At 42.7% G+C, this 27906-nt stretch overlaps 2 protein-coding genes across 5 annotated transcripts in view; both read right to left on the bottom strand.

The window, feature by feature from the left end:
• Nucleotides 1–10947, bottom strand: part of LOC120535991 (hepatocyte cell adhesion molecule-like) — an 18050-nt gene extending 7103 nt beyond the window's left edge. For both annotated transcript variants that reach the window (XM_039764250.1, XM_039764251.1), the window contains exons 1-2: nucleotides 10871–10947; nucleotides 1454–1789 (exon numbers count right to left, since the gene is read on the bottom strand). In XM_039764250.1, the coding sequence (XP_039620184.1) occupies nucleotides 1454–1789; nucleotides 10871–10937 (403 nt within the window). In that variant the 5' untranslated portion in view covers nucleotides 10938–10947. The remainder of the gene's footprint in view (nucleotides 1–1453; nucleotides 1790–10870) is intronic.
• Nucleotides 10583–27906, bottom strand: LOC120535992 (CD48 antigen). 3 transcript variants are annotated; one of them, XM_039764253.1, is made up of 10 exons: nucleotides 27648–27906; nucleotides 26776–26868; nucleotides 18576–18893; nucleotides 18151–18417; nucleotides 17950–18075; nucleotides 17831–17851; nucleotides 17332–17376; nucleotides 14748–14786; nucleotides 14632–14672; nucleotides 10583–11716 (listed from the first exon to the last, which is right to left on the bottom strand). In XM_039764253.1, the coding sequence occupies exons 2-10, from the start codon at nucleotides 26792–26794 to the stop codon at nucleotides 11522–11524; spliced, it is 1071 nt and encodes a 356-aa protein (XP_039620187.1). In that variant the 5' UTR covers nucleotides 26795–26868; nucleotides 27648–27906; the 3' UTR covers nucleotides 10583–11521. The 3 variants fall into 3 exon arrangements, with proteins under 3 accessions (XP_039620187.1, XP_039620186.1, XP_039620189.1); XM_039764252.1 differs by lacking the exon at nucleotides 27648–27906 and adding an exon at nucleotides 27470–27641; XM_039764255.1 differs by lacking the exon at nucleotides 27648–27906 and adding an exon at nucleotides 27470–27641 and having other exon boundaries at nucleotides 11611–11716; nucleotides 17831–17855.

Raw genomic sequence — 27906 nt, 5'->3', positions numbered from 1 at the left:
CATAATACAAATTAATACCACAGGCATGGCACATGAGCTGGCATCAATTCATTTGGGTATACACACTGAAACACTGTCTGGCATATTTTCACTTCATTGTAGAAACTGTCACTAATTTACTAGCAACAAGGCTGATATTGCTTTAATTGAGTGCAGGCCCTGGCACATCAGCTGGCACAGCTTGATTGTAAGCATCTGGCTGATGTAGGAACACACACTGGCAAAACTTTACCATGCTACAGTCATCAATACATGAACTGCTGAGGTTTCATTTGAGAGCACAGGGTGGAAGAACATATACAGCATAAATATATGACACTGGCATTTAAGCAGGCAGTGCTAACAGTGGTATAGACATTGACATATGAGCTATGCAACTTTAATGGATAGAAAGTCGCTGACAGTTGAACATGACTTGGCAAAACTTTCCCCTTGTACCAACACTGGCACTTGAGCTGGCATTTTTCATTTGTAAACACCAATTGGCATATCAGTAGGCCACACTTCATTGCAGACACATGTCAATACTGGAACACAAGCTGGCAGCATTTTAGTCTGAAACAGCCATTGGCACATGAGTGCATACACTCTCACATCAGCTGGCTCTACATTAATGTTCACGCATAGCTGACAATGGCACCAATGTACCATGGCACAGACCAGTTAATTTTATTGAAAATAAATTGGCTGAGTTTGGCATTCAAACTGGCAACATTTTAAAAGTGCACAGACATTGCTAACTAGGCTGGAGCCACTTACACCTTTGTCCATACAAGTCATAAACTGGCACCAAATTACAATGTGTGACAGGTAGGGGGCTCCACTAAGCACAAATACATACAGTCACAGGTTCAAAACCAAGGGTTTTATTATACAAATACCTCACAAAGGTTTATTGAGAAGGTTGCACAAACACAATTCCCATCAAATTATTCTTCCTTCGATTTGCTCTTCATCCACCTCCCTCCATTGAGTGTTTTCTTCCTTTGTTCCTCCCAACTCTGACTCCACTGGAGGAGGCTGGATAGAATCCTTTAATGTCGGATCCAGAAGTACTTCCAGTGCCAGGGCATAGCCCAATGGAAGCATGTCTGGGTCAAAGTGCAAGTCCCAAAAAACAGGGACCATGAACCCCCGTAGCAGCCCCTAGCAGCACCCATGGGACCCAGCAGGGCTGACACACAGCACTACAACACCCATCATACCCTGTAGGTGTCTACATGGTTACTAAGGTCCTGGGATGCTGCCATCTAGTGGATGGGGGATAAAAATGTTTCAAAAATTGCATAATTAGATCTGGACCACTCTATAGACTTCACCACCAGGCCTATGCAGAAATAGGCAGGAGATGCTTTGCCTACTTCATTTTTTAATTTACTCTCAATTATTATAACATAGCAGCATGCTCTACTGACCACTGATTGAGGAAAAGATGAAATCCACCTACACTCACCAATTATATGAAGGGAAATGCGTTCCATCTCCACCTGCCCATGGATTCTGGTCACCAAAACTTCGTAAACTCCATCATCTGAATATCTCAGGTTCATCAAGTTAATGGAACCATTGGGCATGTAACTGAGGCGCTGGCGGTACGGCTCGGACACCATGTGCTGCTTGTGTAGCTCATGCTGGACCATCCTTATCTTGGAATCATTCTTCCTGAAGGACCACTGGATTGACTGCTGCTCTGAGTGAAGTGTTAGTGAGACTGGCAGGACAACGGAGCGGCCGAGGGTCCCAAATAACTTGATGCCCTCCACAGTGACCTGTCTGGCCACCAGCACACCTGTGAAAGACGAAGGGGACAGCAGATATCAGGAGCTCTTCAGTAACTCCTTCTGACCAACCAGCTTTTCTAAAGCCCTAGAGGCTATTCAGCAGGTCACCAAAGCATTGTGCGCTGCTTGACCCCTAGAGTACCAGCCCACCATAGGGTACATGGAAATTATACGTTTTTTCTCTTTTTAACTGCATTTCTCTTTTGTTTTTGTTATTTTTTCCCTCATGAAGTGGTACTGTAGTAGATAGATAGATAGATAGATAGATAGATAGATAGATAGATAGATAGATAGATAGATAGATAGATAGATAGATAGATAGATAGATAGATAGATAGATAGATAGATTTAAAATTTAGCATAGTAGGCAGGATAGATAGATATGAAAGGTACTATATAATAGATAGATAGATAGATAGATAGATAGATAGATAGATACTCTATTCATCCAATTCAGCAGTAGTGGTACTGAGAAGTCCAATCCCAGGGACTGTTCATGCCAGTGTGGTGATGCTTACAGCTGAAGGCTTTTTTTAATTCCTTGCTGACATTTCACCTGCTACTTTATAAATGAACAATCTTCTATATAAATGTATAATTATCTCCTAGTGGTTGCCATCTTGACAATGAAAATCAAAATTGTTTAGGAGTTAGACAGGGCCAAGTCAAGCTGAGCCTACTGTGCCCAGTACCACTCGATAGTCAGCTGCATTTTGCATCAGTCATATCTAAAACACCAATCAGGATGATGAAGTACAAACTGGGGACCACTCAGGTTTAGATGGCCTGACCACCCTGAAGAGTACACTGTCAAGATTTTGGTGAGCACAGAAGGGCAGACCCCTACCATGTTAATAGAATACAGGGCATCTTCCCACCTCCTCAGGCCCACCACTCTCCCACTGGCATACGCTCACCGACTCAGGCATCTCATCGCGCCTCAGCTCTTTGTGGAAACTTCTGGTCTTTGTCAAGTGCTGGCCGGCTGTAGAATGTCAAGCCACAGAGAGGAGGCGGGCGCCCACCGACCTCATGAAGCTGATGGCTTTTGTTGTTTCTTGCTGAAAAATGATTGGCTAACCCAGCGTTTCTCAACCTTTAAGTATTTGCAACCCGAGTTTTCATAACATTTTTAATCGCGCCCCCCTTACGTTTTTTTGAAAGGAGTCCACTAATACCAATTTGTTCTTTTTAAATTAATGATATATCATAGATGCATATTTTATTATAACTACTTAACTTTTATCGACATTTATCTAACTCTATATTCATTTTTCTAGTATCAGAATGTAGTTTAAGTTAATTTGTTTCGGTTTCAATAGGTTTATTTTTCATATTTTTAATTCTTGTTTTCTTTTTTCTTACATCTTCGCACCCCCCTTTTTTGTTACTGCCTCACAGTTTGAGAACCACTGGGCTAACCTAATGTGAGGATTAGCATCATAAACGTTACTTTCCAGTGTACATTAACAGCAACACCTGTAATGGAGATTAACATGCACAGAAAGGAAGATAAAAGAACTGCATTAAAAGGACAGCACAAGATCATTTTAAAAATTTCTTTTACCGATTGGTTCACTTTGGAGCTGCTTATTTGTAGTATTCTAGCATTTTGTGATAACTTGTCCAGTATAATAGCTGTGATAATGAGTCTAAACTATACGTTTAAAAGAAAGAAACAGCTTTCTGACAGAAAGCATATATAGTATTTATGCTCACTAGATAGATAGATAGATAGATAGATAGATAGATAGATAGATAGATAGATAGATAGATAGATAGATAGATAGATACTTTATTGATCCCAAGGAGACATTCACTATGAATTCAGGAAATATGCAGCACTATGCAGCTTATTCGTGTTGGTTCCTTCCTCAAACCACTGGATGGCAGCCAACGCAGGCTGGAATCCTTGCACGGATACTCATTGGGCATGCTGGGTATTGTAGTCCCAGGGGACAGCACTTTTGGGTACCATGGAGTGAGTGAGAGGGAGCTGCAGGGAATGGGAATTCCTACTCCATTGAGCTTCTGCCTCACCCAAAAGTGCTTGAAAGCCACAGTCTCATACCACCGGAATTACTCCTGGGGTAGGATAAAAGGAGTAGCCTCACTTCAGTCTGGGAGCCAGAGTTGGGAGGAGGTGGACGAAGCTTGCTTGATGAGCAGCAGAGGCCGAGAGAGAGAAGGTTTAGTGATTGTGCTTTGGAGAAGGAATATTTATTGTGGCATGAGAAATGCTTGCTGGAAAGACCTTCCCACAATAAAACCTTTGTGTTTTGCTCAACTTGTGTCCAAGCCTGCTTGCGTTGCAGGATTTGGAAGTCCACAGGGAGGCCAAAGTGGAGGAAGATATAAAAACTTAAAGATGATCTGAAGGAAGGAGGTCTGACCAAGCAGGAGATGTAGACTGAGCTGTTGGGAGAAGGTCGGTCAGGCACATCGGGCCCACATACAAGTGGCAAGAAGATGTTTTTAAATTCTGGTGTCTTTTAATTGCATGTTATGAATTCCTTGGGTTTTTTTTTTCACTAATTTAATTCTCTTCCTTCTGTGTTTTGTTAATTACAATAATTTGTTAAATGTTCAGATGTGGGATGAGACTGCCTGGGGACCTCATCCAGGTCTTCAAAATTCTAAAAAGGCATTGATAAAGCATGACCAGCAGAATGAATTCAACTTAATGGTGAATCACATACTGGAGGACATCATGGAAATTAAGAGGAAGTGCACTTAGGACTGAAGCCAGAAGGCACTTCTTTATGACTCTGAAACAAACTACCAAGACTTGGAGTTGAAGCAGAAACCTTGACAACCTTTGCAGATGGATCTAGATGAGATATCAGGGCAGCTTAGCTATTAGTTAAATCAATGAGCCTGGTGGACTGAATGGCCGCCTCTCATGTTTTATCTGCTGTAACCAGAGGTCTCTAAGAAGCATGAAGATGTTATCCCTGCCATCACATAAGAAGACCGTTTTGGAACGCTATCACATAAACCAATGAAGCTCTTGCCACCAAAGTCACTGAACACAGAGAATTAAGTAACAGGCTACTGAACAGCAGAATTAAACAAATCTAGAGATTACTGCGATAAAGTGAAAATACCGTGTAGAGACATGATGGGTGGTCTGGAAAGCTTCTCGACCAGGAGGCCCACTAGACCTCCAGGGGAGCTGAAAGATGACTGTAAATCATTTTAAAACTTCAGCCAAGTCATTCAATTGCACAAAATCAAGCTATAGAAGGGGTGTCACACTTATCTTATTCCCTTTGGCAATTTTCAAAACGTGTTATGTGACCACCAACAGTGCCTTCCAGAGACCCCCTTAAAGTACGTTTCATGTGTATGTAGTTTAGGTGGATTACATTCACACCTTGCTTGACAAAACATCTCCAGCGTCCGGAGGGTGACTAAATAAAAATGCCCACTGCTTTTGGAATGGCATCGCCAGCAAAGCACATAGCGGTGTGATGGTGGAGAGAAAACATCTGTGCTGAGTGAGACTAACTGGGATAACACAGGAGCTTCTGTAATAACTTATGAAAAAAAAGTCTGCAGTGACTAAATATGCGTTTTAAAATTTACTTCTGATTTTATATTTTCAGTAATACATGGGGCGGCACGGTGGCGCAGTGGTAGCGCTGCTGCCTCGCAGTTAGGAGACCTGGGTTCGCTTCCTGGGTCCTCCCTGTGTGGTGTTTGCATGTTCTCCCCGTGTCTGTGTGGGTTTCCTCCCACAGTCCAAAGACATGCAGGTTAGGTGGATTGGCGATCTTAAATTGTCCCTAGTGTGTGTGCCCTGTGATGGGCTGGCACCCTGCCTGGGGTTTGTTTCCTGCCTTGCACCCTGTGTTGGCTTAGATTGGCTCCCTGTGACCCTGCAGTTAGGATATAGTGGGTTGGATAATAGATGGATGAAGTAATACATGGGATATGCAATATCACTAAAATATATTCATATTTTTTAATTGTTACTTAATTATACAGGGTGCCCACAAAAACCCTCCTTGATTTTAAATGGTTACAAAATCAAAACTTATTAGAATATGTTTATAAATAAGATGACAGCGAATACATTAACTCAAAACATTTCTTCTTTTCCACAACTTACTGAGGTAGGTGATTACCTTTTTCAACAAGATTGGGCACCACCGCACTGGCACCTCGCTGTCCGTAATCTTCTCAACGAGTGCCTGCCAAATAGATGGATTGGTCGCGCTGGACAAAATGACCAGGTGTACCTCAAGTGGCCCCTGAGATCACTGGACATTACTGTTTGTGCCTTTTTCCTTTGGGGGTACGTGAAACACAGAGTGTATGTACCTCAACTACCTGCAACTATGGATGATCTGCAGGAACGCATCACTGAAGCTATAAACGCGATCACGCCTGATCTGCTTCAGAGAGTCTGGTCCGAGCTCGATTATCGCATCGATGTTTGCCGATTAACAGGTGGGGCGCACTTCGAATCAACAGATATGAAACTTTATGAGCTGATGAAACTGTATCCTCAAAGGTGAAAGAAAATTCCAATAAATTTTGATTTTGTAACCATTTAAAATCAAGGAGTGCTTTTGCGGGCACCTGTATTATAGTTAGTTTAAAGTGTCGAGTGAGTAGTGAGCAGCTTTTGTTGCTATTAAAAATATCTGCTGTGCCCCATTGTAAGAGCTGTATTTGAACCCTGGTCCAATGTGCACCTAGCATGTGTCTGAGTCTCATATCCTTCGGAGCTTATGCTTCAAAGCTGATGCTGTAATTTTATTCACTATGATAAATGTATTTCTTCTTATTTTATAATAATAAAAATAAAAATAATAATAATTCTTCACATTTATATAGCGCTTTTCTCACTACTCAAAGCACTCTCCACGCAGGGAGGACCCGGAGAAGTGAACCCACAATCGCCTTACTGCAAATCAGCAGTGCTACCCCTTAAAAAAAGAAAATGTTATATTTGTGGCATAACCATTCTTCTATAGTACTATGTTTCCTGTTTCTTTACCCAGCTGGATCATAAAAATTACGCCATTGTTCTTTACTTTTTTGGAAAACAAGATGTACGTGGAGAAACTCAAACATCTCCTAAAATAAAAATAAAAAATAATACATTTAAACTCTCGTGTACACCCTAAGCAAACAGGCCTATCAATCAAATTGTGGTCATCTACGGTATCAACATCTGGCATGTCCTGTTAGCAACTAGGCGTGACCAATCATGTTAAACGTTTTCTGATTATATAATGAATTTATTTTTTGAGTAGTGACCTAATCAATGAATTGTATAAATAGAGCGCAGGGGACACTTTTTTCTTTGTAACATGTGGCCAACATGTAATGCACTTGTTACCTCTTACGAGATTTAGATAAAGAATAACGATTGACGCTTTCTCCTGCCTGTGTTTTATTACCTAGATCGGGACATTCTCCTGTTAGTCTGTATTCAAATTCTTTCCATTCTGTAGTTTGGTAATTATGGCATATGTATCCCTAACTAATGCCTACTCGTTTTATTTTAGGATTAAGAATTTCAGGTACTAGCAAAAATAACTTGGGCTGTTTTAGAAATGGCCATTTCGTTTTGCATTATGCTTTTAAAAACACAGGCAGTGTAACAACACTAGTAGTAAAAACGCTTCTATTAAAAAACCAGTAACGGCACAGTAACTTGCAGTGAATACCCTTGACTTGAGTATTCCTAGTTCCCAGACTCTTTCTCTATACGTTTAGCATTCGTTTGCTCAGAGGTGGATGCGCTTGCTGCTTCCTGCTTCCTGAGCAGCTCTTCTTTTCTCCACCCTAGCGGCCCACTTCTCTTCTTTCGTAGGCATCTATTCGCGTTAAAACTCATTAAGTCAGTGTTTGTATTGTAATTACTTAATATGTTTTCCTTAATTTTTCACTGAAGCTGGCACCTAAGTGTTCAATCTGCCTCAAGAATGATTTAAGAGGTAGGGGAAGTCACAGCGAAGGTGGTAGGGATGAGAACGGCGCCCGTACGCATGCGCCGCACGGCCGCCCTTCTGCGCGCTACCGAGAGTTGAATCTACAATAAAATAAAAATAAAAAGAAGAATAACCTTGGAGGTCAATCATCTCCCCCGAAAGTGGACAGTAGAGGTCAAGTAGTATATGTGAACAAAATTTCAGGACAATTGGTCAAACGGTTTGCAAGCTACAGGTGATTTAAAATCTTGGACAGACAAACGAACAGCCACGGTAGCGTATTACATATAATGACCAGTAGCGGCGTACTGCACGATAACGTGCAGTGAATACACTTGACTTGAGCGCTGAGTTTTCATCCTCTTTCTCTGTCTCTGTTTAGAATTTTCTTGCTCAAGGTTGATGCGCTTGGTGCTAACTGAGCGGCTCTTCTTTTCTCCACCCTAGCGGCCCGCCGCTTCTCTAATTTCGTCGGCATCTTCTTGCGTTAAAATTGATTAAGTTAGTTTTTGTGTTGCAATTACTTAGTGCGTTTTCTTTAATTTTTCACTTAAGTGCCAATCTTCCCCAAGAATGATTAGCGAAGGTGGTAGGGAATGAGAACGGATCCCATACGCATGCGCCGCACGGTCGCCAGGCTGCGCGCTGCCGAGAGTTTAATCTACAATAAAATAAAATAAAATAAAAAGTGTAATACAAATTATCACCCTGAAAGCGGATAGTAGAAGTCACGTTGTATATGTGTACCAAATTTCAAGTCAATGAACTACATGTGCTTTAAAATTCTGGACAGACAAACGAACAGCCACGGTAGCGTATTATATAAGAGGATATAAGTTCAAAAACATGCACCTCTAGCAAAATTATAAGAGGGGAAATACGATGGACGGTGCAGGGGGTCCTCACGTGGTACACTGGGGGTCATTAGGAAAAAAAAAGTTTGAGAAGCCCTGCCGTCTCCAAGATAAAGAACCATTTTAAATCCCTAGGAGGTGTGAAAGCTGCCTGCCCAGATGGCTATGCAGAACAAACTTATAAAACAGTCGGTGCTAAGGGGCACGGTGGCACAATAAAGAGACCTGGGTGCTCCCTGCATGGAGTTTGCCTGTTCTCCCCGTGTTTCAGTGTCTAACCACAGTTCAAAGGTGCGTAGGATGTGTGGGTTGGCTAAATTGACAACCATGGTGTGTGTGTGTGTGTTTTCATCCTGTGATGGACTCCAGCTTCCCCTCGACCATGCCCTGGATAAGCGGTTTTGGAAACGCACGGTACATCTTTGCTTAGAGGGCCCCGCTATGCGGGCCATGGTTGATCAGTGATCAGTTCGCATACCGTTTTGCTAAATTGACACTAAAATTAGTCTGAAATGCATTTTAGCAATTGTAAAGCTCATTAAAGAGTTGTCAAGGTCTTTAAAGTTTTTTTTGTTTTTTTTAATTTTGCCCCCTAAAGCCTCGCTCACACTCCCGTGTTCAGCTGCGTTCTTTTTATCACAGCGCCGTGACGTAAGTACTGTAATCCGCAGCTCGGGCCTCAGACCAGTTCGGTTTACGCGCCTCGTTCGCAGCACCACAGAGGAGTGCCGCGTCTTTCATTGCAGCGTGACGTGATGCATGTTTTCCACTCGGAAATAAACCAAAGTTTTCTCCACTGGAAACCTCACTACGTGAAAGTCGACTTTTTTGTTCCTTCAGAGGCTTGTATTAAAAAATTCAATGGCAGTTAGGCACGTATTGGATTAATGCATGTAAACACTTCGAAACAGAACCGAGACGCCTTTCTTCTGGTGACAGAAACCTCGATAGATAGATAGATAGATAGAACTTTATTTGTCCCAAGACTGAAATGTAGCTTTTTACAGAAGCATAAGATATAGTATAGCAATAAAAATTAAAAAAAAACGCACACACACGAAAAGAAGAAAACCCTTAATATGAACGAGTAGTCCCAGAGCGGCACCACAAAGACGCATTGCCATAGGAGCTCCTCATGGACACCGTCCACCTGATGCCTTGAAATGGTAAAGGGAGTTCGGATTACTGGGTGGATAAACGGACTTTTAAACCACAAGCAAGTAGTTCAGGAGCCCATGGCAATCCTCAGTTCCCCCAATGTGTGCTTCCGAGACGCTGTATTTTTTTTCCTTGCGCACTCGGTTTTGAATGGAGTTTTGGCTTTTAATATGTGATCCATTGTTACTTCTTTGAAAATTTTCATGTATGGCCACGTTTAGTTAAGTCCTCTTTTTCTATATCGTGTTTTCTCTCTCTCTCTCTCTCTCTCTCTCTCTCCCCGTCCGTCCGTCCGTCCGTCCGTCCGTCCGTCCATCCATCCATCCATCCATCCATCCAGGTGCCGATCTCTGCAGCATCGTTTGCACCCCCGCCTTAAATATTCACCTTCAGCAAGGGGCATCGTCTGCAGTGTGATTACTCCAATCAATCAATCGAACAATCAGCCACATCAACACGTTCATTGCAGGTCCATTTCGTGCACCCTCATTCGGAGAACGAGGGGCGATCACTGAGGAGCATGAGGGAGGACTCACTCAGCTGTAGTGGACGATGAATATTAGCAACAACAACAACAACATTTATTTAAATAGCACATTTTCATACAAAAAGTAGCTCAAAGTGCTTTACATACTGAAGAAAAGAAAAATAAAAGACAAAATAAGAAATTAAAATAAGACAACATTCGTTAACATAGAAAAGGAGTAAGGTCCGATGGCCAGGGTGGACAGAAAAAACAGAAAAAAACTCCAAACGGCTGGAGAAAAAAAAAAATAAAATCTGCAGGGGTTCCAGGCCAGACATCTGTTGGTCACTTTCTGAGGATTGTAAGATGTTTATATCACGTTTTGTTTCTAAAATAGATGCTCTTTTTCATTTCAAGCCTTCATCTCCCAATAAGATGGAGCGACTCTGCCACCAGGTTTGGATGCGGCAAACACCAAATCTATAAATCCTAAAATTTTTCACAAGAAACCTGTGTAATTACTTATATTCAACTTATTATTTTTTTCCATTTGCATTTCTGTCCATTTTCACAGCTGTAAAACTATCCGCCTCGTCTACCTAACTTCGATCGCTCGGTCGTCAGATTGGCATGCATTTGGGTGAGCCAAGGGCGCGGACTTACCCAGAAGCGCGACTAGAAGAATGTCCCGTCTGCCGGGGGTCACCCCCCGGCGGTGCCTGTCCGCCATTGTCTTGCTGGGTGCCAGCTCTCGAGCTGGGCTGCTGTAGTTTCCAAACCGATGGGGAGGAGATGCGCTTGAATAAGACGGCGCACGTGCGTATTGAAGCTTCACGAAGAGCGCTCGTCGTCTGCGAACAGGAAATCCATCAGCGAGCAGGAGACGTGAGAAACCAAACCCATAATTAAGTATTTAAAAAAAAAAAATCCGAGACGCCTCGTGTCTTCTCCCATTTGTCTTTATTGTCAGTAGTCGAAGATGCACTGAATGTTGCACAGTGCCTGGCAATGGAAGTTCACTCCACCTCCGCAATGTAGCTCCTCTGCTAACACCACAAACCCTGCTGGACTGTCCATTTGCCTCCCTAGGGATACTGAGAACTGCATTCATGGATGGGTGTGACAGTCCTAGAAGTGCTGACTGTTTGGGTCACCCCAGCAGGCGTCTTCCTGCTCCAACAAAATAAAGTCAAAAAGGTTCAAGGTTGAGCTGCTCGGCTCTGAATTTCCTATAATTCTTCCCAAGATTACCCACCATCAACTTGGCCTTGATGGCATCGGCCTGCCCAGCATAATAGAGGAGTCCTCTCAGAGTCACCACACCTGAAGGGCTTCGCTGGAGCTCTGCTGTCGAGTGTCCTCCCTTATGGTGCAGAGCGAACTCTCGGATATGATGGTGGAGTAAACAGAGTCATTGAGGTCCCCATTGACCCTGTGAATGCATCCATTTTCCCTTGGAGGAAGGATATCTGCATAGACATATTGGACCATCACAGAAGCTCTTGAGGCCTACAGGTGACAAAAAGCAAAGAAGACAGAGGACTTAAAATGGAGCAAAATGTCTGAACAAGAAGAGAAGGACAGCACACTGGGATAAAGGAATGAGGAAGACAAATGAATTCACTTCAATGCACTCAAACTGTAACTTTACATCAATCGAGGACTTGACTCCAAAATGAATCCCCTGTGCCCTACACTCTTAGAAATCCTGGTCCGTTAATGGCACTTAATGGGTTGTGTGGCACCTCATGGACCCATTCCATTATAAAGAACAATCACACTGCATGAAAGGTTCACTGCATTGGAAATTGGGTCGGTGGGCTTTGAGAAGGTTCCTAGTAAATCATTACTGAAATGTCAGTAGACTTGTAAGTTAGATGAATGGCACAAAGCCACACTTATGAGAGGCAAAGTAAAAATGAAATGACAAACAAGAAAAGACTTTCAAGTAACAAATCAGAATATACATATATCGGACTTGAACTCGGCATATACCAGCTTAAAAAGAAGATCATCACCTTCTTCTTCGTCTTCTTTTGGCTGCTCCCGTTAGTGGTCGCCACAGCGGATCATCTAATTCCATATCTTTCTGTCCTCTCCATCTTTTTCTGTCACACCCATCACCTTCATGTCCTCTCTCACCACATCCATAAACCTCTTCTTAGGCCTTCCTCTTTTCCTCTTCCCTGGCACCTCCATCCTCATCATCCTTCTCCCAATATACCCAGCATCTCTCCTCTGCACATGTCCACAGCAACACAATCTCGCCTCACTGACTTTGTCTCTCAACCGTCCCACCTGAGCTGACCCTCTAATGTCCTCATTTCTAATCCTGTCCATCCTCGTCACACCCAATGCAAATCTTAGCATCTTTAACTCTGCCACCTCCAGCTCTGTCTCCTGCTTTCTGCTCAGTGTCACCATCTAAAAAGAAGAACATCTAAATAATAAAAAAAGACTTTATGACCAACACCTTCTGAAGCCCACCTTACTAATCCACACCCACCCATTACAACCTCCCCTCCATCCCCGCCCTTCACCAGCTATATATGGCCTTTGATTCCTGTTTGTCTAATCATTTTCTCTGATGATGACACCTGGCAAGTTGTCGAAAGCTTAGGAATAAAAAACTGCTTCAAGATACAGTATGTGACTCATCATCTCCCTTTGTGGATCTCTAGCTGCATATTTATATATGCTGCCATTTAAGGGGTGGCACGGTGGCGCAGTGGCCTCGCAGTTAGGAGACCCGGGTTCGCTTCCTGGGTCCTCTTTGCAAGGAGTTTGCATGTTCTCCCCGTGTCTGCGTGGGTTTCCTCCCACAGTCCAAAGACATGCAGATTAGGTGTGTGTTAATGTGTGTGCTTGGTGTGTGTGTGTGCCCTGCGGTGGGCTGGCACACTGCCTGGGGATTGGTTATGTGGACTAAAAAGAAATCTTAAATCTGAATTAGGTGGCACGTTCACAGATCAAGAAATAATAATAATAATAATAATTGCGGTAAGCTGGCGCACTGCCCAGGGATTTGTCCCTGCCTTGAGCCCCGTGTTTGTTAGGATTGGCTCCAGCAGACCCCCGTGACCCTGTGCTAGGATAGAGCGGGTTGGGAAATGAATGAATTAATGCTATTTAAATAGGTTAACATATTCAGATATGTTGGGGGAGTGGCAAATTGAAGCACCACCCTGCCCCAAGCGGCACAAACTTGAGCTACACCACTGGTGCCAGCTTAAGTGAAATATTAAAGAAAACGTACTAAGTAATTGCAACACAAACACTGACTTAATCAGTTTTAACGTGAAAAGATGCCGACGGAAGAAGAGAAGAAGTGGGCCACTAGGGTGGAATAAAGAAGAGCTGCTCAGGAAGTGGCAAGAGCATCAACCTCTGAGGAAACGAATGCTAAACAGAGACAGAGAAAGAGGAGGAAAACTAGCAACGCTCGAGTCAATTGTGTGTAGTGTGCCATTAAATCATGTAATATTAATGACTGTTTAATATGTACTTGTAATATTTCTATTGCACTATTATACTGTATTGAGGATTACTTGTGTTCTGAAATCGGGGGGACCATGTAGAAAAACTGTTGTCACTTCTACATGATGTGACTAAAATGTCCCCTTAAGTGAAAGTCTGCAATGTGCTCTCTAATCACAATGTCTGAAATGTTTGATTTGTCATTTTAAATTGTGGAGCAGAGGAGCAAATCAAGGACAACTGTCTTTGTAGGGTGGCACAGTGGTAGCGCTGCTGCCTCGCAGTAAGGAGACCTGGGTTCATTTCCTCCCTGCGTAGATTTTGTATGTTCTCCCCATGTCCAAAGACATGCTGATTAGGTTCATTGGTGATCCTAAATTGTCCCTAGTGTGTGCTGGGTGTGTAAGTGTGTGTGTGCCCTGCGGTGGGCTGGCACCCTGCCTATGGTTTGCTCCTGCCTTGTGCCCTGTGCTAGCCGGGATTGGCTCCAGCAGACCCCCGTGACCCTATGTTCGGATATAGCGGGTTGGACAGTGACTGACTGACTGTCTTTGTCTATGGCGGACACTGTATACCACACACTCACATCTAGCACGTCTTTCCTGTTGACATTTAATGTCATGTTTCAGAAAGCAACTGTTAATAATGTTTTAAAAAAAAAAACACACATTTTGACCATACATATGAATAATGGATATTTGCAATATGTGGAATATGAAACACGGGTTATGCAACATTTTTTTCCATGGACGTTTTCACATTGTTTGTCGTTTGTCACATCTGGTCACCATTTCTGTCCTATTTACATCATAAACTGTTTTTCTCCTGTTCTTTATGAAAGTACGAGATTACATTTTTTTTTCTGGCTGTCAATACAAAGTAAGTCACATTTAGACAAAATATTGTTTCTGGGGCGGAGTATTCCTAGAATTTTCATTTTAACATACCTGATCAAGTTCCTGTCCGTTATACGGGTCTTCCCCTTCCCCTGAGACATTGAAAGTAAAGTTAGAAAGACATCAGACAGGTTCATTGTCTTCAGCATAGAAACAGAAGGACTTACCTGGTGTGTGATGCGTATTGGGGCGTCGGGGGTCCAAGTCTGTGCAGGCAAAAATAAAGGGGACAAAATAATGACATTTGAAGAGATAATGTAAGCATAATGATGATAACTTAAGGCGGCGTGCAGGTGGACGAGCCTATGGTGTCCTGATAATGGACTCTCAGTCCGACAGTTTGTGGCGCTCAACGACTGTGTGAGTAACAATGGAGCAGCACATGGAACAGACCTGTCAGCTCTTCTGTCCCCCTCGTACACCTCAGACTCTAAAAATAACAGCAGACCAGGTCACTGGCAGAACTTCTCAGAGGATTCTACGCTAGTGCTGTGTATTGATAAGGGGGATGAGACGGGAGAGGAGTCGTGGGGAGAACTTGGAGAACTGCTAGCAACTTAACAACAGCAAACCAAGGAGCTGAACATTAACTTTACAACACACCAAAGAGCCTCTGTGCACGGTCACCATTAGGGAGAGGATGTGAAGCTGGTGTAATGCTGCAGATACTTGGAGGTCCACACCAGTGACAGCTTAGTCTCATCTCGTAACCAGTGCTTGAAGTGGAAACAAATTACAGGTGGCACTCTATTTATGGTGATACACAAGCATTTGATTAAAGAGCGGGCTCGGGGCTTGGGGTCTCCCATGAAACTTCCTGTGACTTAATACAAGAGCATGTGATCGAAAAGAAGAGGAGGGTCATCTAAATTAAATACAATTTGAATGCTAAATAGTGGTCTCGTCACTCTAAGTAGAACTTGGATGGATTGCTGGTATTACTGGCCCACTTTAGACTCTGCTCAAACACGGAGGAACTAAAGAAGGAAGGGCAGAGCAGGCTCTCTTCTCTTAAGAGACTGCTTTTATTTAATGTGGGTAGTGACTTCCTGCACATCCTCTACACCTCTGTGATGGTCAGTGTGCTGTGCTGGGCCTATAATGGCACTTCAAGGGGGGCCCACCGAATCAACAAGCAGAAAAGGAAGGCAGGCTCAGTTAATGGACCACCCACTTGAGGTAGTAGAGGAGTACAGAATGAAGACCAAACTGACGGCCATTATGCACAAAGCTGCCCATCTGTCCTCACTGTGACATTCTAGCATGGAGGACTTCCTGTCAAAGAATTATTCAGCAGAAACTGCGTCAAGAAGCCACGGGGGCTCCTTCAGCAATAACCCTTTACACTTCCCATCTCTATCTATCTATCTGCTATATAGTGCCTTTCCTGAGTGGACAATAAGACCTCCCGCCCAAAAGATGAAGGATGTCACACCCAGACAAGCCTTCACTAATGAATGGATGGACATCCTATCCAGAAAAGACAGTCCTTTACCCAGGTGGGAAGCCCCAGGCAACTAGACGTGCATCCCAAAATGGACATGTGTGTAGCACCTTTCCTGGCCAGGATAAAAGAGGACAACAGAAAAAGATTGCCTCTGGGGGGTGTTTATGTCCCCCAGTAGCTAGATGTCAGCAGCCCTCGATACTGGCACTTATTTGAGAACCAGTAGGGAATGCAGGGAATTGTAGTCTGGCAGTGCAGCCCTCCTGGGGACCGTGGGTGGCACAAGAGGCCACTGCAGGGAGATGTACTCTCTGTTATGTGGGACTTCCATGTGGTCCAGAAGTACTTGAAACAGCCAACAATCCTGGCTCTGGAAGTACTCCTGGGTCCTCAATAAAAGGGACCGCACTGCCTTGCCCAGCCAAGTTGTAGCTGGAAGGAAGATTAGCAACACTCAACTGGTGGAGAGAGGAGAGGTGAATTGTGGGAAAGATAACTGTGTTTTTGTGCTTCATTTGTGAGGTATAGTAAAAAAAAAAAAATACATTTATTTGAACCCTTGGTGTATTCGAGTATGGGTTTGGGGCTTTCTAGCTCCCCTAAGTTTTCACACTTTGCATCTATTATATAGTGCCTTTCATATCTATTTATCTATCTACAGTATCTATTATAAAGTGCCATTTATATCTATCTAGCGAGCTATCTGCTATTTAGTGCTTTTCCTCTCTATCTATTTAGCTTTAATGTAGACATTTCAAATCTTTCTATCTATCTGTTATATAGTGCCTTTCTTATCTATCTATCTGTCAATCTATCTGTTATATAGTGTCTTTCCTATCTATCTATCTATCATATAGTGCCTTTCACTTCTATCGGTTATATAGTGTCTTTCCTATCTGTCTATCTATTATATAGTGCCTTTATCATCTATCTGGTGTATCTATCTATCTATCATATAGTGTTTCTGTCTTTCCTATCTGTCTATCTATTATATAGTGCCTTTATCATCTATCTGTTATATAGTGTCTTTCCTATCTATCTATCTATCTGTTATATAGTGTCTTTCCTATCTATCTATTCACTTTTCATTGTCAAACAACATTGAATCTAAGTGGATATAATTTGGATTTTTTACACTGATCAGTAGACAAAGACTCTTTAATGCGTAAAGTCAAAATAGATCCCTGCAAAGTGGTCTAAATTAATTACCAAAATAAAACACAAAATAATTGATCTCTCTCTCTGTTTATCCCATATAGTGCCTTTCCCATCAATCTATCTGCAGGTCACCTTTCAACACATACCTGTGTCGACTACCTCCATGTACGTATTTTCTTCCTTTTGTTGTCCTAAAGAAAAGAATAGCTCTGTAAATAAGTTGTATATTAAAAAAATAAAACCAACTTATCCCATGAGCCAGACCTCGGGGTCAGCCATCAGCAGGTGTCCTCCAGATGTGTGGAAGTCACACTGTTGATGTCCGGGAGGCTGATGTTAACCTTTGTTAACAGTTTTCTTATGGCTGTTGAGGGTTTGTCACCTTGATACTCATAAGCCTGCTGTGCGCGGTAGTTAAGCACACGGGTGTTGTGTGTTCCCCGGTGGCGCTGTCTTAAACAGAGATCGATTCTTTAGGATAAAGCAGGTACTGAGCTGCCATGCTGGAGCATAAAGCAGAGCACTCGATCAAATAAAAAGACCCCAAGAGTTCTTCAAACAGAAGTCACTGCACAGGACACAGCGCCATCCAGTGGTGCTGCAAGAAAGCACAAGCCAGTGATGATGACACCAGGATTTCCTCACCTCTGATCCAACTGTAGATGGCTACCTTGCAGAAAGAAAAAGTAGCAAGTTACTTGTTTATTTATTTCTTATCTTTATTGTTTTTTTTTTTTAGAAATTCAAAGAACGCTTGCTGCTACCCTGACGGTGGCGATGGGTGCAGTAGATGATGAGGCAGAAGCCCAGAAGGCAGATGATCCCCACTGATATTGCCAGCGTATGGGTGGCTGAGAAGGTTGCTTTGGCACAAGCGCTGGAGTTCTTATCTACAGACAAAATGGACATCCATTAGGGGTCCCACGAAGAGGCCCCAGGTGCCCCCCCCGCCACCAAGGTTTTACCTGAAAGCAACCGCCAGGCTGCTACTAAGCCCAGACGGTTTGCACCTTCACAAGTGTAATTCACGCAGTCCTCTCTGGTGACGTTCACAATCTTCAGAGTCTGGTTCCACTGGGACAGCTGGTGGCGGCCGTCCAGGGGGAGTGGCTTGCCGTCTTTCAGCCACCAATAGGAGAGGCACGTTCCCTCCTGGGCCTGGCAGTGTAGCGTCAGCTCATCATCAGAGCTGTTCTTGGATGGAACAGAAATGTTTAGTCCTTTGGGAGACCCTGTGAAGAAGAAAGACGAATGAGTGAGGCGCACGGTAATGCTTGTGTCAGGGGCAGACAGAGCTGCACGACTCGGGGTAATTGCCAGAGGCTGCCAGAGTGAGGCACTGTGGTGGGTGTCCTTTGCTCCCTCCTCATCCTCACCCCAATAGACTTACGCAGCATTAAGAGATGGACTGTCCACTTGTGTTGAGTTCCATCTTTGGGTGTTTCTGTCTTCTCATAGTTGCCTTCATCTGCTTGTGTGAAGTTTTGTAAACAGAGAGTGTTGCATTGGGCATCACAGCTCACTCTCCCTTTGTACTCCCCGAAATATGAAGCACTGTGATTTAGAAACATCTCTGCAATTGCCACTTTATTCTGCATGTTCTTCCACTTGATGTCTGCACTGTTTTGGCCCATTGACCGCTGGACAGAGAGCTGCACATTCTGGTAAAGGTCAGCACAGATGACCCATCCTGATGGTCCAGCGTAACCTACAGAGAAAAACATGGAAGTGAGGGGACATCCCCACCCCACCATCAATTCAATTTTATTGTCCCAAGGGTGAAATTTGACTTGTCAGCTGGTTTTCCAGAGAGACCGCGAGATTAAAAACACTTCACCATCAACATAATCTTAGTGCAAATAAATAAAATACAGCAAAGAGCCCCCACACTTCGATCATAAATGTTACTCATATTAGCTCAAATACCCAGTGTTGCCTGGGAAGAAAATAAAATGCTTTTTTTTTTTTTTTATTTAATTGTTTGAGAAAAACATAACTAAAAAAAACACAGCTTTAAAAATAAAAATAAACTAACAAACAATAAAGACTCAGTAATGTGCTTGTCTTGTGGTCTTGTATGTATGTTATCATCCAGTTGACGCTCGGAACTGGCCAAGTCTATTTAATTTGAAATGCAACAGGGGCGCGGTGGTGGCGCTCAAACATACAGAATGCTGGCAGTCGCCTGCTTTATACTAACAGTGTAAGCCTGTGTTGTTAAAAGCATGGGATCCTACAAATTATTGAAATTGTCAGCGCTGCTCTGGGCATCTCTCTGCTAGAAGGATTCATGTTGCCGAAGTGCTCGCATCGTTTGTGGATTAGCAGCTAAGCGACTGTCTTTCTTTGGAGGTTTCCTTTTGCCAGTGTGCTGGCCTCGCTTGCATATCCTCGGAGCTGGAGCCTTCACCCCGACTCTGCGTCTCACTTTCGGGCCGGACAGACACACACACTTCCACATGTAGAACTCTATTTAATTTCAAAAGCAACTGGCGCGCCGTAGTGGAGCTCAAACATAAAGAATGCTGGCAGTCACCTCCAGCTCGCCCTCTGGTGGTCGTTCAGAGTGTCAACTGGATGATAACGTGCATACAAGACCGTAAGATCACCCCCCACCCCACCCTACCCTACCCAGAAGGGGTGGGTTACGGCTGAGTTCACCCTACAGTATTTTTAGTCGACCATTGAGAAACGTTTGTACCAAGTGTCATGAAAATCGCTCCAGTCGTTCGGACGTGATGCTGGAACACACACACACACACACACACATTGACTTTTATATTTATAGATGAATTAATGGCCAGTAGCCATACCACCTACACTTCATAAGGGGTCATCCACCTGCAGCTAAGCACGTTCAGGACCTGCCAGGACTTGGATGGGAGACCAACCAGGGAAAAAGCTTGGGTTGCTATTGGAAGAGGTGTTGGTGGGTGAGGCCAGCAGAGGGCGCTTACCCTGTGGTTGGTATGTTGATCCCCAATGTCCCCAGTGCAGTGACAGGGACACTGCAGTAAAAATGGGGCCATCGTTCACATGAGACATAAAACCGAGGTCCTGACTCTCTGTGGTCATTAAAGACCTCTGGGCATCCTTCATAAAGAGCAGGGTGTACCCCGATGTCCACAGCCTGGTCATTCTGGCCCCCTAATCATCCCCTGTCTCTAATTGGCTAACAGTCCGTCACCCCTTCATCGGCTACTAGCTAACGTGTGGTGAGTGTACTGCGCAAAATGGCTGCTGTCATATCATCCAGGTGGATCTTTGCATATTGGTGGTGGTTGAAGTGGCTCTTGGAATAGTGAAAAAGGCGCTATATAAAGATTTATTATTCTTATTTAGGAGATTAAAAGCAGCCTGTCTGAACCAATGCTTTCTATCCTTGTAATCTTGAACCGGAAACCTGGTGGCGACAACTTCACATTGCTGTGCCGAGGATACCCATCTGGCCCTGCTGTTTCCTCCAGACAACCACAGGATGGCAGCTAAAACCTCTGCATGAAGCCACTGACAGTGCCACCCGGGCCATCTTAACAGCATTATTGGCCCCTCTGAGCAAAGCTGTGCACTGGGACCCCTACCTACACAATCACTCACAGGAATAAAAATGGAAATAGTCGATAAAATGAAACATATATTAATTGTATTGGTACGTTTAACAAAATTAGTGTTCAAACATTAAAAAACAGCAAATAATAATCAACACAAACGTTTGAATGATGAGCCTTGAGAAACATATAAATGATACTCAATTGGCAAGCTATTCAGACGGAGATGGCACAGTATGAAATTACTCTGAACTATTTATTAAGAATCAAGTGTTCGACACAAACATTTGTGAAATTTCTTTGCAGAGAATTAAGTTGAAGTGACGTTAACATATACGCTTTTACGTGATGTAGTGTGTGGGATCTGTACACATACAGGCACACGAGGTGGCAGAGGTGGCCGTGATACTAAATCAGAGGTGAATGCCAACGCTGACTTGTAATACAATAACAAATATTTATAGCTTAGTATAGAATAGTATTTATTTATTGACAGCAAGTCACGACATACATAGATTAGCATGGGGCCTGTATATGCTGCCCAGCATGCCCATGCATTAAGACAGCCCTGATCACAACCTTTAAGTAGTGCCATCATCTCCAGCACAGCCGGACGAAGGTGGACCTTCTTGTAATCGCAGCTCTTCCTTTCTTGTTATTCAAAACCCCACTTCTGTTCAGCGCCGCTCATTGCTGCTCACACCCGCCAGGTCAGTGCACAGCCTTGGTGATCGATGGCCGTGTTCTTCACTGACCAATAACATCTACAAGATCACAGCAGGCCTGACGGAGCATGCAGCACAACTCCTGGTCACATCTGGACTCCTTACTGGCACGTGTCACCAAGCCACTGCAGGTGATTCAAAATGCAGCAGCGCATCTGGTGATCAACCAGCCAAGGTGGCCACAGGTCACTTCACTTAACAGGTCACTCCGGTGGCTCCCTGAAGCTGCACATATCAAGTTCCCTACTGCAGCGTTTCTCAACCTTTAAGTATTTGTGACCCGAGTTTTAGTTTTAATCGCGCCCCCCCCTAACGTTTTTTTGAAATGTAGATGCATATTTTATTATACCTACTTAACTTTTATTGTCATTTATCTAACTCTATATTTATTTTTCTAGTATCAGAATGTAGATTAAGTTAATTTGTTTTGGTTTCAACAGATGTTTTTTCATATTTTTGATTCTTGTTTTCTTTTTTTCACATCTTCATGCCCCCCTTTTTGTTACTTCGTGCCCCCCTAGGGGGTCCGCCCCACAGGCTGAGAACCACTGCCTTACAGAGATATCAATGGGTCAGCAGCAATACACGGTACATGGAGACACTTGTGGGGTCCTATGTCCCCAGGCTCCTTTCACGTGTAGCTGCTAGCCAGAGGGGTCGTGACGGGACAGGCTAGGCAGGGCCTCGGACTTGGAGGGGATGGGGGGCCCAAGGCTGTCCATTTACATTTACGATATGCAATGAAAATCTTCAGGAAACCCCCTTGAAGCTTAACACTGACACACAGCAACACCTCAGCTGCAACACGATTGCTGTTGGCAGAGTTTGTGACAAATGTTACTTTTTAATTGGAACGTTAAACATAATCAAAGCTGATTTCATAAATCATGAAAAAGATGGACATGTCTGGGAGCAGAAACTGGATCGACTCTGTTTGATAAGACAATCTGGCCATTTGTGATTGGGCCTCAGGCAGTCTCTCTGTTTCTGTAGGCCCCACTTTACCAGTGCACGGCCAAAATCAGCAGCACCAGTTCAGCCACAGGGTGAGGGGGTAACAGTGAGACGGGGGTCCACAGCGATAAAATGTAGTCCCTCAGCAGTCCCGACTCTTCCTATGACTGTTACCTCAGGTGAGAGAAGTTTAGAGCGGACTAAATCTTACTGGAGAGCTACCATGTGCCCGAGCTCACATTTAAATCGACTGCAGCATCTGAGGGGCTTTGGAGCAGAAGGACAGACACAGTGGCTGAATTTGCTGTGGACAACGTCCACAAATATCAGCTTTAAAAGTTGCAGTAAGATCTTTACCTGCCATGTTTTGGTTTGTTTGTTTCTAAAAATTTCTGCTATGTGTACATTCGTATTTATTTTTTAGATAGATTTGAAAAAACGCTATAAGATAGATAGATAGATAGATAGATAGATAGATAGCAATCAAGAGTCCAAAAATTGGCATCTAACTATATATATATATATATATATATATATATATATATATATATATATATATATATATATATATATATATATATATATATATATATATATATATATATATATATATATATATATCTCTATCTATATATATATATATCTATCTATATATATCTCTATCTATCTATCTATCTATATCTATCTATCTATATATCTATATATATCTATATCTATCTATATCTATATCTATATCTATATCTATCTATCTCTATATCAATATCTATATCAATATCAATATATATAATCCTAAGCCTAAAAGTGCAACCATTTTGTACAATGATTTATATCACGTTTAAAATCGAGCTTATTTTAAAACCTACATACCGTATATATGTTTGGTATCATTCTTCTCAGAATTTATCAAAAACTTTAATGTGATGTTGTTAGATAGTCAGATTCGTATTCCGTTTTTAAATTATAAACTAAAATATCAAGAAAGTCATGGTTTTTAATATCAAGAAAGTCATGGTTTTTATTTTTAATCGAGTAAAGTTTCTTTCGCATGAACAAAATATTTTTAAAATGAATTCATAACACCAATGTTTGTATTTAGGTGATGCAGTTGGCTGAAGGTCGAGTTACGATGACACATTGCATGGCACTTTAGTTTTCACGTGATTTTTCCTGTTATTTAAATGAGTAATTTTTACAAAAAAGTTTTCTTTTATCAATAAGAATGTCAGTTAAAACGAAGGGATCGTTTATTTAGTCTCTTATAAATACTCACCGAGCATAGCGGACGTCAGTATAATGGGAATACTCCAAGAGAGTAAATATTTTATTTTCATTTAATGATTTTTACCCCAAATAATTTTTTTTGCATATTTATAGACTTTCGTGATTTTGACTGCAATAAATAATTTTCTTTTGTACGGATTTTACTAATATTATCGCCGGAACTGGGGGTTGGGCGCCGAAGACGCCAAGGGGCTTGTCCCCCATGTTTAATCCAATGTGTCTGCCTGTCTGTACGTCTTACAGAATTATATTATTTTATTGATTTTTGAAGTTTGTCCTGTTTCAGTACTACGTGGGTAGAGCCGCGGGGAACAGCTATTAGAAATAATATAAGAATGACGAAGGAACCAGCAGTTCTCTATCCGCACTCTTAAAATGAGGGCGGCCCTTCAGAGTGATGCCACAGTGGAAACATTTTTGGTTCCTAAAAGACTCTTCCACATGAACGTCCCAGAAAGTGCCTTTATTTATTTAGATGTGTTACAGGCTCCGTACAATAAATAACCATGAAGAGTTGATGACACATTTGTGAAATACCAATGGTTCTTGTTATTGAAAGGACTCCCGCTATACATATATAACCAAGGCAAAGTCCAGGATTTCTTAATCTGCTTGTATCCTATAGGTTGCCTAAAAAATAATAAAGATTTGGTTTGTTTTTTTTCCCATACACTGTAAAACAAATGTCCGTAAATTTAACGGTAAAATACTGTGAACGGTGAAAGCAAAATACCTTTTTTGAAAGAAAGGAAAGTTAACTTATTTTCTACTGAAAATTACCTGTATGTCTTAAATAATACATTTCATTATTTTTACAGTCAGGTTCTGTGAAATCGATTATTTTTCTACCTTCACAACATGCTAGACGCCGTTTACTGATACATTACGGTAACACTGAACAAATGGCCGTTACTGTACGGTGTAAAACTGTTAAACAGCGACGGTGAATAACTGTAAAGTATCAAACGGTAAAGCTCCGTTTCCATTCGACCTGCCGCCGATCCTTTCTCCCCGTTTCAGTAACACCGACGTTACGATATTTACGTAAGGACAAGTCCACTTTTACCGTTCCTTCCCGGTGAACACCATAGCTTTAAGGAAAAAACAAAGTTAGCACATTTCTTTTTCCCCGCATGTTGAAGGTTTTTTTGAGGTTATGGCAGCTGATTTATGGTGGGTTGTATTCGATAAACTGGCACACCTGTAGAACACCATACACCAAAAGCAAACTTTACTTCTCTACCGGACAACATGCCGTAATCTCCTTAAGCACTGAATTCGTTTCAATGTTTAAAACTAAATGATACGTCACGTTTGCTATTCTCCGTGGTGAGTCCATACGGGAAGAAGACGCACTGCATCTCTTCTGGAAATTCTCAGTTACTGCTGGACGCCTTGAAAGACCAACTGGAAGAGTCTCTCACCCCACTCGGTGCTCTCTGGACTATTCCCCGGTATCCCACTCACTGGAAGCCAACGAGGAGCCACGGAGTCTCACGTGCTACATGCGTGAAAGACGCTCTCAGGGTCGCCAGGAACCGCCTTGTCCTCAGAAATAAAAGGATGATAATCCGGGAATGCTGCAAGTCCATCCGCAGCCTACTCAGAGACCACTCTGTCCTGGACACTGAAGGACCGCCGCCATGAGAGCCCCAATACCCTAACACAGGAAGGGCGCAGGACTCGGAACCTTACAATGTGTTGTAAATTGATATAGACTGTAATAGACTAAAGATTGTCTTTAAATATATCAATATTTAAAAGTGTACAATACAATAGATAGTTAAAGATATTAGATTTTATTGATGACATAGATTTAAATGTGTGCTTTTGTATAGATTATCTAAATATGTTTAAAATAAGCTTTTTTAAATCATGTTTGCTGTTGTATTGGTTGTTATTTTATTGGTATTTAATTCTGACAGCATATTACTTACAGTGCTCCTACATTACTTCTATTGAATGTGTTGTAAAGAAAAAACCGTTATATACTATAAAGTTATACCGCATACTTAAAAATATTGTCACCTTCTTTTTTAAGTTAAAATTCTGGCAATCACAGCTTACAGTTTTTGTTACCGTAAATGTAACATTTTTTACAGTGATTAGAAAGTTTTTCAAAGCACAAAGAACCAACATCATAAGTAAAGACCCCGTCTAGAATGAAATGGTGCCTTGCGCTTCTATGAAGAACCCAGTAAAGAACTGTAAAGAGTGTTTCGGAGTGTAGATGAAGGCAGCGTGTCTAACACAGACAGACTGAGTGAACCTTTTCACCCTTGAGTCCTATCTGTTCAAAAGTTACCAGTCAGCCCTACCAAAATGAAGTCCGAATCTTTTAGAAGTCTCTCCGCAAGACGGTCGGTCTGGATGGTGTTAAAAGCTAACGGTACGATGGGCCTCATGTGAGTCTTGATGCCCTCCAGATGAAGCAAAGTGACCATGTTGTCCCCTGCCTCCACTAACAGAGCCATCTTAAGACATGGGCACGCTGGGCAATTGTCCGGGGGTCCCACGAGCATAGGGGCCCCAGGCTGCATGGTTTACCAACTGAGTATTACTTATATGTTGAAATGTGTGTTTCTCAAGGCTCATGTTATATCGTTCAAACGTTTGTGTTGATTAATCTTTGCTGTACGGCATGTTTTTAATGTTTAAACACTTATTTTGTTTAAGTACCAATACAATAAATATATGTTTAATTTTATTGACCATTTATATTTTTATTCCTGTGAGTGGTTGTGTAGGTATAGGGGCCCCAGTGCACTGTTTTGCCGGGGGGTGTGGTGGGGTCGGGAAAGAGGCTATAATGCTGTTAAGAAGGCCCTGCTGAACAGAATTTAATAAACCCGAGGTCTTCTCTGACAGCTTCCTCTTTATTCGTTTTTCAAATGTCTTCATAGCCATTGATGGCAGAGCCCAGGCACATGGCAGCCACTTTTTTGAACTTCCATGCAGAGAGGAGCAGAGAACATATCACAAACTGCAGGGAAAACGTATGGAAGACTGAGAGCTCCCCAACACCCCCAACAAAATGACACAGACCCGTGAATATGTTTAAAAGAAAAAGGCTGAACCTGACCTTGGTGCAAGTCTGTCATGTCGTCTTTACACTGCGAGGGGCTTCTGCTGCTCGCTTCACTGGCAGGAGGAAAGCTGCGGTTTTGCGTACTTGCTGCAGAAAAAGGTACAGAAGAAATAAAAGAGATTTCATATCTATCTCTTTAATAATTAAAAATAAAACTTGAAGGGGCTCGTCTAGAGCAGACCCCCATCTGCTAATGCTTTATGGACAGCTCGCTTAGTTCACCAGTTTAAAAAATTGAGAAGTGGAGACGCGCTGCTGAAGCACACAGACAGGCCCCTTTACTAATTTCGTCGTCCGATAAACTAAAGATTAAGACTGCCATAAAAAAATAATAATAAAAAGAGGATGGAAGGCGTCACTCTCACTCTTAAGGTCTCCTTCAGATAAGGGAAACCAGTCCCCGCCATTCTTCCACCGTAAACAGTCCGACTCTTAAAAGTTGCCTCGTAAAAGATTTAAAAAAGAAGAAGCAAAGGCAAATAAAAGGATCGCACCCCGTGTCCGTTTGTTCCTAGTGAATTGCCAAGACGGATACGAGGTGACCATTGAGTCCGATCGCGGGGTCTGGCTTCGGCTTAGCTTTTCTTTTTCTTTTTATTTCACCCACTCGACAAACCCAAATCCGACCAGCTGATTAGATGGACCCCATTCCTCCGCCGGCAGTCGGAACCCCATACCCGTCTCCTACCTGTGACAAGCACGTAAACGAGGAGCACTCGAAGTCCCAGAGCCGTGGAGGACAGTGGACACGCTCCGCAGGGCATCGCGCACTCAAGTCCAGTGCTGTCCGCCGCCGCTTTGGACGGACGGGGCGCGCGCCTGTGAGCAGAGCGCGCAGCAGGGCGGTGCTGCGAATCAGAGCTCACCTGACTGTCAGACTACCTCGCAGTGGAGGGCTGGAGTCCAAAGCCGCTTTGATGTTTTTTTTTCTTTCTCTCACTCTCTCTCTCTCTCTTTTTTTTTTCTTTCTTTTTGGTAAGCACTAGAACCAGCGCGAAGCCCTTTTAAGCCGACCGCAGATCTGCTTGCTGGGCAAACAAAAGAGTGGATTCGGATAATCTCTGCTCTTTTCTAAAACCCCTGGTTGTTTTTGTTGCATACGATACGAGAGCGTACAGGTGCAGT

Source organism: Polypterus senegalus, chromosome 9 (genome assembly GCF_016835505.1).
Source record: "Polypterus senegalus isolate Bchr_013 chromosome 9, ASM1683550v1, whole genome shotgun sequence".
Lineage (NCBI taxonomy): Eukaryota > Metazoa > Chordata > Cladistia > Polypteriformes > Polypteridae > Polypterus > Polypterus senegalus.
The sequence above is the reverse complement of the archived record's forward strand: the minus strand, read 5'-3'. Positions and strand labels throughout refer to the sequence as shown.

Bases quoted from the DNA above. Each gene is read 5' to 3' on its own strand.
- LOC120535992 (XM_039764252.1), bottom strand. From the start codon at position 27,545: ATGCCCTGCGGAGCGTGTCCACTGTCCTCCACGGCTCTGGGACTTCGA. The intron at 17,852-17,949 runs GTAGCAGCAAGC...TCTGCAAGGTAG, and splicing joins CACCCATCGCCACCGTCAGG to CCATCTACAGTTGGATCAGA. The intron at 14,673-14,747 runs GTAAGTCCTTCT...TCAATGTCTCAG, and splicing joins CAATACGCATCACACACCAG to GGGAAGGGGAAGACCCGTAT.